The 11,704-nt window shown below is 43.8% G+C and overlaps 2 protein-coding genes across 7 annotated transcripts in view; one reads left to right on the top strand and one right to left on the bottom strand.

Annotated features, from left to right (window-relative positions):
- Positions 1-445: 445 nt before the first annotated feature.
- Positions 446-6,223, bottom strand: HNRNPDL (heterogeneous nuclear ribonucleoprotein D like). 4 transcript variants are annotated; one of them, XM_019466058.2, is made up of 8 exons: positions 5,262-6,187; positions 4,308-4,476; positions 4,048-4,209; positions 3,459-3,590; positions 3,197-3,311; positions 2,308-2,478; positions 1,876-1,968; positions 446-710 (listed from the first exon to the last, which is right to left on the bottom strand). In XM_019466058.2, exons 1-7 carry the CDS (start codon positions 5,702-5,704, stop codon positions 1,898-1,900), a joined length of 1,263 nt encoding a protein of 420 aa, XP_019321603.1. In that variant the 5' UTR covers positions 5,705-6,187; the 3' UTR covers positions 446-710; positions 1,876-1,897. The 4 variants fall into 4 exon arrangements, with proteins under 4 accessions (XP_019321603.1, XP_019321613.1, XP_053757428.1 ...); XM_053901453.1 differs by lacking the exon at positions 446-710 and adding an exon at positions 1,398-1,502 and having other exon boundaries at positions 5,262-6,190; XM_019466068.2 differs by lacking the exon at positions 2,308-2,478 and having other exon boundaries at positions 5,262-6,221.
- A 396-nt stretch (positions 6,224-6,619) lies between these two features.
- ENOPH1 (enolase-phosphatase 1) overlaps positions 6,620-11,704 on the top strand; it is a 36,827-nt gene continuing 31,742 nt past the window's right edge. Inside the window, exon 1 of one of the 3 annotated variants that reach the window (XM_019466098.2) lies at positions 6,620-6,961. In XM_019466098.2, coding sequence (XP_019321643.1) covers positions 6,878-6,961 — 84 coding nt within the window. In that variant the 5' untranslated portion in view covers positions 6,620-6,877. The remainder of the gene's footprint in view (positions 6,962-11,704) is intronic. The other 2 variants (XM_019466089.1, XM_053901454.1) reach the window with 2 other exon arrangements.

Genomic DNA, 11,704 nt, shown 5'->3' with positions numbered 1-11,704 from the left:
AGCCAAAGCTCTAACAGACCAGATTCTGAATGAGCTTACCCTAATCAATGGCTTTCCAGAGACAGGAACAAAGCACAATCACTTCTATTTACGAAAAGGAACTACCAACATGCTTTGTGCTAAAAAGGTACAGTTCTTCAAAATATAATCCAGAAGACTGATGGTCTGCTAGAAAGCTTCCACTAATGACAACACTATGACAAGGTCTCCAAATACACAGAGAAACGTTACAGGTGTGGTGGAAACCTCAGCAGGGAAATGAAGCCTTAGAGTATAGACTACATCTAACAAAAAGGGGGAACAGGGGCACACTGTAGCTGGCTATTCGTAAAAGGACCACAGTTTCTCCCTATGGACCAATATTCCCTACAAAATAAACTGTGCCTTAATTATTGCTTATTTTAAATTACACTTTTACAGAGCTATTTAGTACCTGACGCAGAAAAACAATCACATAAGGAAGCATTTATTTGAGGTTTAACATGAAATCATACAAATAAAATTTGTATAAACACAAATCCACATTGAGTCATAACACAGATAGCAAAAGACAAAGTAAAAACAAAGAAAACTAATTGGCGGCTATATACAGTTGGACACAGTTGTATCTTGTACACTAGAAAGTCTTTTACAAAATAATCATCTTAGATCAACAGAAGACCAATCTTCAATGTCGTCCTGCAAGATGGGTTAACTTTAGCAATCTCCTCCTAAAAACAAAAACAAAATAGCAATTAGATTTGTGTAACTCTGAAAGCTTTCAAAGGTCCACTTTCATGAATTGTTTTAAGTCCTCAATTTATTCTTTTCTTCAATAATTAAAGATCACATGCATATTGAATTGCAAAATGGAGATTGGGTAATTAATATTCACCCTGCAGTTCCCAAATGATTTTAAATTTAGTATTGAATTTAAATTTAGTAAGGAATCAGGGAATGCAATGTTCCCATATTCAGACTGAAGTATACTAGATTTAGGTCTACTAGAAGCATCTCTAGTAAGCCAAAAAATGCTCTTACAAAAATGAATTCCTAATAGGCTTATTATATTATAAGAAAACGAATTGCTGTGTGCATATGATCTTTAATTTATATCCCAGATTTTAAAGTTCTTGTTTTGGTTTGTAGATTTCACTATTAGCTATAAAAAGAAAAAGCAAGCATTAAATCTTAAAGAATGAACACTTAAAATGAGGCTCCACAATTGAAATACAACACTAAACAGAAGACCAAAATGATTAAGCTGTAAAAAGGCATTTATGTACTTTAACTCCTGTAAAAAACCATTTAAGTTAAGTTTAGACACTTAATCTTCAAAAAGATTAAAAAAGAAGCCAAAGTCTGAAGTTTTCCACTTTAATCTTTACGCTGGTACATGAAGTTGGAAGAGACCATACCACAGGACAGCGTTTTCTGGTGTATGCCTTGCGCTCTGCCCGCAACGTGCGACCCCCAGAGATAGACGTGGTCAGGGTGACACACGGCCTGCAATGAAGTTCCCGCTGGCGGGTACAAACAAGGTATAATGTCAGAGTTAGAAGACAACATTCTTGTTTTCCTTAAGTTGTACCCATTTCAGTACTTTACCTGTTAATAGTTCTAAAAATGTTTAATTATTCCTCTAGACCACCTGGTACACAAAGCAAACAGAAAAACTCTTAAGTTTTTCTGTAATACTAAAGAAGGTGAGATAAGACTTTAAAGTTAAAGATCTATAGACACTTTAGGCAAAACAGGCTCATAAAGCAATTAAAAAATTAACAATTTAGTAAAAACAGACTACATAATATTTTGTTTTTACTTATTTTTCATTTGTCTATTGATCTTTAAATTAAATTAGACATTTCCACTGGTTTCTTGTACTCTTATACACACCTGTTTTCTCCAACGTCCTCCTTTAGTATGGCTGGTAATTGTTTTGGTGATTGCCACCCCCTCGAGACGCCTTGCCGTAAGTGCTCTGTTGGCCTATTTTGAAAACACAAAAAAATTACATTAAGAATGCTTTCTATAAAAGTTTCATCATAAATGTTAATAGAAAACTATTAAATGTGTAATACTCTGCATGCCAAAACATCAAAATCATGTATTTTAAATAGCTATTATAAACTAGTCATGTATCACATACTCCAGAACATTTCTAACCAAAATCTTTGTCAGTAACCATCCTATGACTATCAAATGCTTCAAAAACTCCCAAACACTTCAAAAAACGGAAAACCCACACACAATTGCAGAATGGGATTGCACTGTTAACACTGAATTTTTAATACCATTGGTTTATGAAATTAAGTTAAATATTCTTACCACTGTAGTCTGCATATCCCTGTCCATATCCATAGTTCCCATAGTTATACCCAGTATAATCATAGCCGCCATAGCCACTATAGTTTTGATCACCACCATAGGCACTATTGTAATTTCCATATCCTTGATCATAATAGTTATTAAATCCTTGGTTCCAGTTTTGGCCCTGACCTGAAACAATGCACAATGATTGTTAGGAGACAACTTCTGACCCCCAATCCTAACATAAAATGTTGTGTTCCTGTCTCTCACTCCACAAATCTTAAACAGGCAGAATGTACATCTATACTACTATCTGACTGGAGAAAATTATTATTTTAATTATCATAAAAGGGGGCAGAAAGTCCAATTGTGCCAGTTATCAAGTTTCCTACATGTAATGGAAAATCAGGACAGGGGCACCTGGGTGGCTCAGTTGGTTAAGCAACAGACTTGATTTCAGCTCAGGTCATGATCTCAAGGTTTGTTGAGTTCAAGCAGAGCCTGCCTTTGATTATCTCTTTCTGCCCCTCCGCCATGCGCACACGTGCGCACTGTCCTTCAAAATAAATAAACTTTAACAGGAAGGAAAATCAGGAGAAGGTGAAAACAGGTAGATCGTTTAGCTTTAAAACAAGGACTCCTGCCCAAAAAAAACCCTATCATGCCATGATGTACCATGTAATCTTAACCACATTAAGTGGTATTATCTCTCCATTAGTAATGGCCCTGTCAGGCTGGCCATTCTTTGAAGAGGCGAAACCAGTAAACTAACAAAGACCCACCCACTAACCTGAGAATTTTTCATATTCAAACAGTTTAAAACTAGCTTTACTTTCTTATGGGCTTATTCCTATTTAGCAATTTGCAGCCTAAGCCACTGAGCCATCTTCAAAGAATTAAGTCTCACCTCGTCCACGACCCCTAGTACCACCTCGTCCACCAGCTGCAGCACCTCTTCCTCCTTTTTGTTGTTGTTGTTGCTGCCTATAGACCTCTTTGGGTTGTGCAACTTTGATTTCACACTATAAACACATTAAAAAAACAAATAGAATTTTTACTATGTCAAGCCCTTTTATTCTTCTCAAAACAAATTTTGAGAAATTCACTAAAAGAAACAAAACAAAAACCACCCTCAACATTTTCACTTAATAGAATCAAGATGGCTTTACCTTCCCAGAACCAATTTGATGATATCTGCTTTCTAACAATTTCTTTACTGGCTCTTCATCTGTATATGTAATAAAGCAAAATCCTCTTCTTTCGTTTGTTTTTGTATCCATGGGAAGTTCAATATTTTCAATCTGAAATCAAGAAGCACACTCAACGATCATCCAGTAATGATAAAAGCTACCAAAAGGTTTTAGAATACCCCAGGGTCCTTTCCAAGTTTCAAACACATATTGCATGTTACTCTAGTCACATTACATCTGTATAAAAGCTCCTACTTTACTGTCAACTCAAACTGCAAAGATTCGTCTGTGAAGCATTTAGAAAGGAGAGCAAAACTTCATTTATTATTTTGTACCCAATAGATGCCATTGGTAGAAGTCCAAACACTGACCACACCAAAGCACCTGTGTTTTGGCCAAAACAAATTCGGTATGGGTTTCCATCATAGCACAGTAAACAGTGATTAAGGTAGTGACTAAAAAGGACCTGAGTAGTTAATTTAATCTCTTCCACATCGGATAATGTTCTTTTCTGTAAAAACCCGGGGATTATTACATAAATATACACAAAAGTAGTCATAAAGCGCACCTCTCCAAAGGCTCCAAAATATTCTTTAATTTGTTCTTCAGAAGTATCTGGGCTCAGTCCACCCACAAAAACCTTTTTGGGAGGTTCTTTCCCTTTTAAAGCTTTGGCCCTTTTGGGGTCTATCAATTTGCCATCCAGTTTGTGTTCTTTCAGTTCCAAAACCTAGAAGACAAATTTAATCTGACAACGCTATGCAAGGAAAACCCCCAGACAATTTGCAAAAGTACACAGAAGGACTACAATGCAAAACCTGCTCCTACCTTATCAACACTAGCAGCATCTTTGAAAAGCACAAATCCAAATCCTCTTGATCTTCCAGTCACTGGATCTGTTTTTATTGTACAGTCTACAACTTCCCCAAATCGAGACAAATATTCAGTCAGATCTTTCTTGCTTGTATCCCAGCTCAAGCCTCCAATAAACATTTTACTAGAAATAAAGTTATTTTTTTAAAAAAGATTAGCAGCGCCTCACACGATTACTTCAGTTCTGGAACTATGTTAACTACGAACCAAGAACGGGGAAGTTTAACTGTATATGTAAGGAATTCAATCCGGGTCTACACATCAAGTATTAAAACAAAAAACACAACCCTTCTCCCCAATTCCATCGAGGTCGCTTATTCGAAACAGTGGACAGCGTGCTCGCCATGCTTCATGATACGAAGTTTAAACGAGACCAGCAAAGTATGTTCGATTGCTTTAAGATTTAAAAACCCCAACTTCCTAAGCTGATCCCTCACAACTTAGGTTCATCCTCTTTCACAGCTGTCAAGCCAACATGCCACCTAAAGAACTCTTAACACGTCCTGGGGATCCAAGTACCACTCACACACCGATTCCAAACGATTAATTCCGTAACACCGCCCAGGAAAACTGCGCGGGGCCCTAGCACAGACACAATGAAAAGGCGGCAGCAGCTGCAGCATGTGGCGCAGCGAGGCCGGCCCCTCCCCCTCGGGCCCCACGCGGCGCCTGCGCACTCGGGACACAGACGCCGCCGCCGCCCTCCTCCTCCAACTCCTCCGCCCTTCCCCCACCCTCCGCTGGAGTCACCCCTCCGTTTCCTACTTTCCTCTTTCCTCTAAGCTAGTGGGGCCCGGCGGGCACGCGAGGAATCGACTCGGGGCAAGAACCGGGATAGCGCGCGGCTCCCGAAGGATGAAGGGCGCGTGCGGCGCGCTGGGGGAGGGGGAAGAGAGAAGCGTGCGGTACCCGTCATCCTGCTGATTCTTGCTCGCGTTGATCTTGGATCCCTCTGCGAATTCCTCTATGTTGCTGTACTCGTTCATGTCCTCCATGGTGGCGGAGCTGTCGGCCGGGGGATGCTGGCGCGCAGTCCGGGTCGCGGCAGCAGCGGCGGCGGAGCGTTGTATGGAGCTGGATTTAAAATGGCGGCGGAAGAGATCCGGGCGCCGCCTGCGCCCTCCCTTTATAGCCGCCCCTCCCGCCAATCGGGAGGGCTGCTGGGCGGTGACGTGGCGCTGGGCCCGGCGCGCCCCCTGCCGGGCGGAGCTGGGAGCGAGCGAAGGGAGGAGCGGGGCGAGCTGCCGAGGCGCCCGCGGCCGCCAATGGGAAAGGCTGCGGGAGGCTAAAGTAGCGGGAGCAGAGGGGAACAATGGCGGCGGCACATGGGAGAGCCGGGGCGGGACCTCCATCGCGGCCCTCCCGGTGAGGAGCGAGGTCGCGGGTGAGGGGACGCGGGCTTAAGATGAGAGAAGCGTCAGAAGAGAAAAACGAAGGGGCGAAAAGTCCTGGGGTCAAAAATCCCGAGCAGTGCCGTCGCAGGGCCACAGTCCCTCTTGTCTTGAGAGCCTTTGTCTCTGGCGTCCGGTCCAGCCCACTCCTAGTACAGAGCCATCAACCCCGCCTTTTTCCAAAGCCCTCGGTCCCCCAGTGCGGACTGCTGCGGTGGCGGCTGCTGCTATCGATTAGCACCGTGGCCGGGTCGCTCCAGAAAAAGGCGGACTGCGCCCGGCGCCGGCGGCTGAGACAGCGAGCGCGCTCCGCCGCGCGCACGCGTGTTTTGTCCTCGAGCTGGCTGGAACCAGCCGAACAGGAAGCGGGCGCGCGGTGGCCCCTCCGGACAGCGGCGCGGCGCGGGCGCCTCTTCCGCTACCGCCACAGGCGCGCGGGCCGAGGAAGCGCGGCGGGCCTCCCTAACCGATCGGCGGGAGCCCGGGCCGACGTAGTCAGGCAAACCAGTCCCGGTACGGCCTCTTTTGCTGGCTGAGGACGGGAGGAGGGGCGCGAGCCCGGTCAGGTTACTGTAAATATGCAAAAGCGGAGGCAGTGGGCGGGGAGGGGGCTAGGTGCCGTAGAGGGCAAGGGACACTCACATCCCCGGCGCGCCACTCGCGGGGCTCCCGTCTGCACGTGCCCCGGGCCTCTCCCGCTCGCTCAACCAGTCTGCGGAGAGCGCGCGCGCGCCCGCGGACCCGGCTCCCGCGTTCGCTTCTTTGTTCCCGCCCACGCGAGGCCCATTTTGACGGATCGGGTTCGAGGCCCTCTGGCGGCCAATCGGCATCGACGCATTTACCTCCCCCCACCCCTTCGGAACCCTGCGAGGACCGCCCCCTTTCCCTGCCCACGTGGTCTCGTCCTCTGGCCCTTGGCAGCTCTGTACTTCTGGGCCCCTGTACGGCCGTGTGATCCACCTTTAGGGGCGTGGAGGTGGTCCTGTACCTTAAGCTTCGGGCCGCACGCGGTTGCCGGGTGGGCGATTCTTGCGGGGCTGTCGGAAGCCCAGAACGGTGCTGAGGGCGCAGCCGGCGCCGCCCTCTGCCCTACCTACCAGTAGGCCGATTCTGGTAGTTGCATCCGGTAGGGAAATGGTCGTGCTTTCCGTGCCCGCCGAAGTCACTGTGATCCTGTTAGATATCGAAGGTACCACAACCCCGATTGCTTTCGTGAAGGTGAGGGGCGGAAGGGAGCGGGGAAGTGACTTGTGCTTAAAAGCATTAAAAACATTTTTTTTAGGTATTGCAGGCCTTGTACCACAGACGCGAGTGAGGCGTAGGAAAGGTGGTGTGGCTTTGCGCCGCTCTGAGATGGGAGGAAGTAGAAAGGCTGTGGCAGGTTGCGGGGATCTTTTCGTCACCGCACCCTGTTCATCATCCTCGCCATTCCCTGTCCTTGGTTAGATGCTGATGGGTGGGGAATGGGTGGAGATGGTGGCGAAAAAGGGTGGAGGAGGGCAGATGCGCTCGCACTGGGAGAGGCGAGGTGGGCGCCCCCCTCCGGCCAGGTGTGCGCCCTGTCGCCCCGCAGGTGAGCGCCTGCTTGGCTCTAGGTTGGGCCTGGCTAGGCGGTGGCTGCGATGGAGTGGTCCTGGAGACGTCCAGTCGCGCAAAACGTAGAGTGAAGTGCCAAGATAACTTTTCAGGTAACCCTGGTATCTTGGACCATAGTGGTTATTCTTCGCCCCTTCCCACTCTTGCAACATTAGTGGCCAACTGCACGCTTCGTGTTATTGGATTGGGCACGGTGGAATGTAGCGCTGATTTACTAAGCTATAGATCAAACATGTCTAGATTCGGTTCATTTTCCTCTGAACACCATGGAAACTTGAAGCTCTTACACAGAGCCTTTCTTCTAGGGCGTCATTATTAACCAAACACTTGCCTACACATAATTCCTAAGCATATAGCTCTGCTTTTAGCAGAGTTTTAAAAAATACATACATTCTATCAGAGTAAGTAGCAAGCATTAGTGTAATTTGTAAAAGAATTCCTTGGTCTAGTCTACCCTTTATTTGATTTCTAGAGGTTTAAGATAAAAGCATTAACTAGAAGGGTTTACATACAGTAATAGGTTACTTACAACTTAGGAAAAACCCATCTTTCAACAAACCAAGCGGTCTGAGTTTTAAATATTTTTAAGTTTATTTGTTTATTTTGAGAGACAGAGAGAGTAGGGAAGGCACAGAGAGAAAGAGGGAGAGAATCCCAGCAGGCTCAGTGCTGTCAGCACAGAGATCATGATCTGAGCTGAAATCCAGTCGGTGACTTAACTGACTGAGCTACCCAGGCACCCTGAGTTAGAAATTTATTTTATTTTATTTTATTTTATTTTATTTTATTTTATTTTATTTTATTTTTTTATTTTTGAGAGAGAGAGAGAGAGAGAAAGAGAGCACAAGCAGGGGAGGGACAGAGAGAATCTGAACCAGGCTCCAGGCTCCAAGGTGTCAGCTCAGAGTCCTAGGCAGGACTTGAACCCACAAACCGAGAGATCATGACCTGAGCTGAAGTTGTCCACTTCACCAACTAAGCCACCCAGGCACCCCGTGAGTTTTAAAATTTTTTGTTAGTTTTATTTATTTTATTTATTTTTTTATTTTAAAATGCTTATTGGGGCACCTGGGTGGCTCAGTCTGTTAAGCATCTGACTTTGAGCCCTGCGTCAGGCTCTGTGCTGACAGCTCAGAGCCTGGAACCTGCTTCGGATTTTGTGTCTCTGTCTTCTTCTTCCTCGCTCATACTCTCTCAAATAAACGTTAAAATTGTTTTTAAAAAATGTTGATTTATTTTGAGAGAGAAAGAGGAGCAGAGGGAGAGGGAATCCTCAGCACGCTCCACGTTCAGCACAGAGCTGGAAATGGGACTTCATCTCACAACCTTGAGATCGTGCATGACCTGAGCCAAACAGGAGTCCCACTCTCAACCGACTGAGCCACCCAGGCACCCAAGTTAGTTTTATTTTGAAAATTACCTGTGAAGAATGATTTTCTTGATGTCAATCAAATAGACATTTTAGGACTTCAATATAGAACCACTTGCAAATTTTTTAGAAGAATCACAATACCATCTTAGCACACGTTCCTAAGAAATCTAATTTGACATTTTTTCTCAGTTTTTAATCATGTGAGGCCTCTGCAGAAATGTTCAGGATTGACCAAATGCTGATAATGGAGGTGACTTTCTTTTTCCTACTGTGACAGAACCATTGCTTTCTTAGAGTTTTCAGAGAAAAAATGATTCCTCATATTTGTAGTTTGTAGTTCACAGCTTATTATCTCCACCAAGGGTAATCACAGGAGAGGTAGTGATGTGGCATAAGATATATACATACCATTCTTGGAAAGTTGGTTAGGGAATAGGATACTTCATGCAAATCAGTTTTTTTAATGTTTATTTTGAGAGAGAGAGAGCAAGAGCAAGGAATAGGCAGAGAGTGGGGGGGAGAGAGAGACTCCCAATCAGGTTCTGTGCTGCCAGTACAGAGCCCAATGTGGGACTTGAACCCACAAACTATGAGTTCGTGGCCTGAGCTGAAACCAGGAGTCGGATGCTTAACCTACTGAGCCACCCAGGTAGCCCCATGCAAATCAGTTTTATAACAAAATATAGGTGCCTCTCCCACCTCTTCCCAATCCTGTCTTCTGCCAGATGACATTATGAGCCACTTCTTGAAATCTTTGTTTATGATAGACTTATTCTGACATCTTCCTGAGAGTTAAAATGCCTTTATGGCCTAAATAGATTTTTCTTTTTTTTAAGTTTGACACTGATCTATAGGTAAAGTCAAGGCAGGCTACAAAAAATGATTTGGGGATTTTATTCAAAGGATAGTTTCTTGTGCTTTGTCCTATAATCTATTATTATTTTTTCATAATGATTATCAATCTATTGTAGTCTAATAACCTGTTATTAATTTGTTACACATTACTTTATCAAAACTGGTGTTTCTAAAAGTATGTTCATCACTTCTCTGCCTTTTGGCTAAGATCAAGTATAAAAGTATGTTGTTTTTTTTTTATTTAAAAAAATTTTTTTTAACACTTATTTATTATTGAGAGACAGAGAGACAGAACATGGGCAGGAGAGGGGCTGAGAGATGGAGAGACACAGAATCTGAAGCAGGCTCCAGGCTCTGAGCTGTCAGCACAGAGCCTGACACGGGGCTCGAACTCACAAACCCCAAGATCATGACCTGAACTGAAGTCAGACGCTTAACCGACTGAGCCACCCAGGCGCCCCGAGTATAAAAGTATGTTAAGAAGAGCATTAAGTCTGTGTGGATATTTATAGTAACTATGCAAAAAGGATTCCATTATTAAATGCACTTTTGGGAAATGTTAGGCTATACATATTCAACTAGGTTTCTTCATTGCACAGCTTCTCTGAGCTTTTCTATCATATGTACACACACACACACACACACACACACACACATATGTTTTATAAGTCTTCAAGAGAGTGGCATTTCACAAATTTACTTGAACAAAAAACTTTGAAGACTATGTCAGAGACTAACTTTTGGACATCTTTTACTTATTTATTTTTGTTTGTTTTTTAACATCTTTTAAAGAGATACTAAATTATGTCCTTGAATCTCTGAGGATGGAGGTGGGAATCCGACTTTATTTACTTTGGACTTTATTAGTCACATTAGGTGTATGGAACATGTAGCCCCACTTCCTATGGAAACAAACATTGAGAATTGTATATAGGTGACTTGTATACTTGACTCATTCTCAGAAACTCTGAGGTGTGTGCACTGTCTGCATTTTACTGATAGGAAATTAAGGTTCTTAAAAGTTGAACTATTATACCTAGGATTTGCACCCAGATTGTCTGTCTGAGAAACTCTTACATTTACATTATTGCACTTGATCTCTAAAATGGAAACCACAGTGCTTGTTCCGTGTCTTTGCTTGGCTTCTGTGTATGTTAAATGACACAGTTGATATGATAACACTTCAATCAACACGAAGTATCGTAAAAGGATATGGTAACAAATTTTAATTTATACTGCCTCTTGGAGGGACGCCTGGGTGGCTCAACTGGTTGAGCGACCGACTTCAGCTCAGGTCATGATCTCACGGTTTGTGAGCTCGAGCCCTACGTCGGTCTCTGTGCTGACAGCTCAGAGCCTGGAGCCTGCTTCGGATTCTGTGTCTCCCTCTCTCTCTGCCCCTCCCCCACTCATGCTCTGTCTCTCTCTCTCTCAGAAATAAATAAGCATTTAAAAAAAAATTATACTACCCCTTGGTGATAGGTTTAGGAGTGAACCCTTGAGCCATAATAACTATAGTTGAGTCTTTATTTGCAGATTTGGTTCTGTAGTTGAATATACTATGAAAATTGAGTATTGTCAAAAATTGCTCTTGAAGCAATTAGGAATTAGGAAGCAATTTAGGAAGTCATTCCTCTTTATAGGCTGATTTCCATTTTCAGTAAGTCATGCATTCATTTTTCCTTTAGGGTGGAAACATATCCCTGCTTCTTCCCTTTAGCATCAGAGGAAGTAGTTGGTTTGGGATTAGGTGATATAAATGAAAAATATGTTGTGTCAAACATAGGCCTCATACTGAGCCACTCACACTGTAAGAGACCGTGGGAAACGAGACTGTTTCATTGGGCAACAGAACACCCCCATTAAGTGGAATAACAGATTGCCAGCACTGGCTCTGGTTATTTTTTCCTCTCCTTTTTTTTTTTTTTTTTTTTTTGGGCTGAGCACTTACAGTTAAATGTGTATATGATGTACCTTAACTATATAAGATAGCACTTTTTAAAAATAAATTTTATTAATGTTTATTTTTGAGAGAAACAGTGTGAGAGAGGGAAGGGCAGAGAGAGAGGGAGACACAGAATCTGAAGCAGGCTCCAGACTCTGAGCGACATGTCAGCACAGAGCCCAACGTGGGGCTC

This window comes from Panthera pardus, unplaced genomic scaffold (assembly GCF_024362965.1).
Source record: "Panthera pardus isolate Hobbes unplaced genomic scaffold, ASM2436296v1 HiC_scaffold_13, whole genome shotgun sequence".
Lineage (NCBI taxonomy): Eukaryota > Metazoa > Chordata > Mammalia > Carnivora > Felidae > Panthera > Panthera pardus.
Note: the sequence above shows the minus strand (reverse complement) of the source record. Positions and strands in the feature narration are given on the sequence as shown.

What these genes read in the sequence shown, in the direction of transcription:
- HNRNPDL (XM_053901453.1), bottom strand. Translation starts at nt 5,704, where the DNA reads ATGGAGGTCCCGCCCCGGCTCTCCCATGTGCCGCCGCCATTGTTCCCC. An exon ending in ATTTTGGAGCCTTTGGAGAG is followed by an intron (nt 3,591 to 4,047) that starts GTGCGCTTTATG and finishes TCTTGATTTCAG; the next exon opens with ATTGAAAATATTGAACTTCC. An exon ending in ATCAAATTGGTTCTGGGAAG is followed by an intron (nt 3,312 to 3,458) that starts GTAAAGCCATCT and finishes ATGTGTTTATAG; the next exon opens with TGTGAAATCAAAGTTGCACA.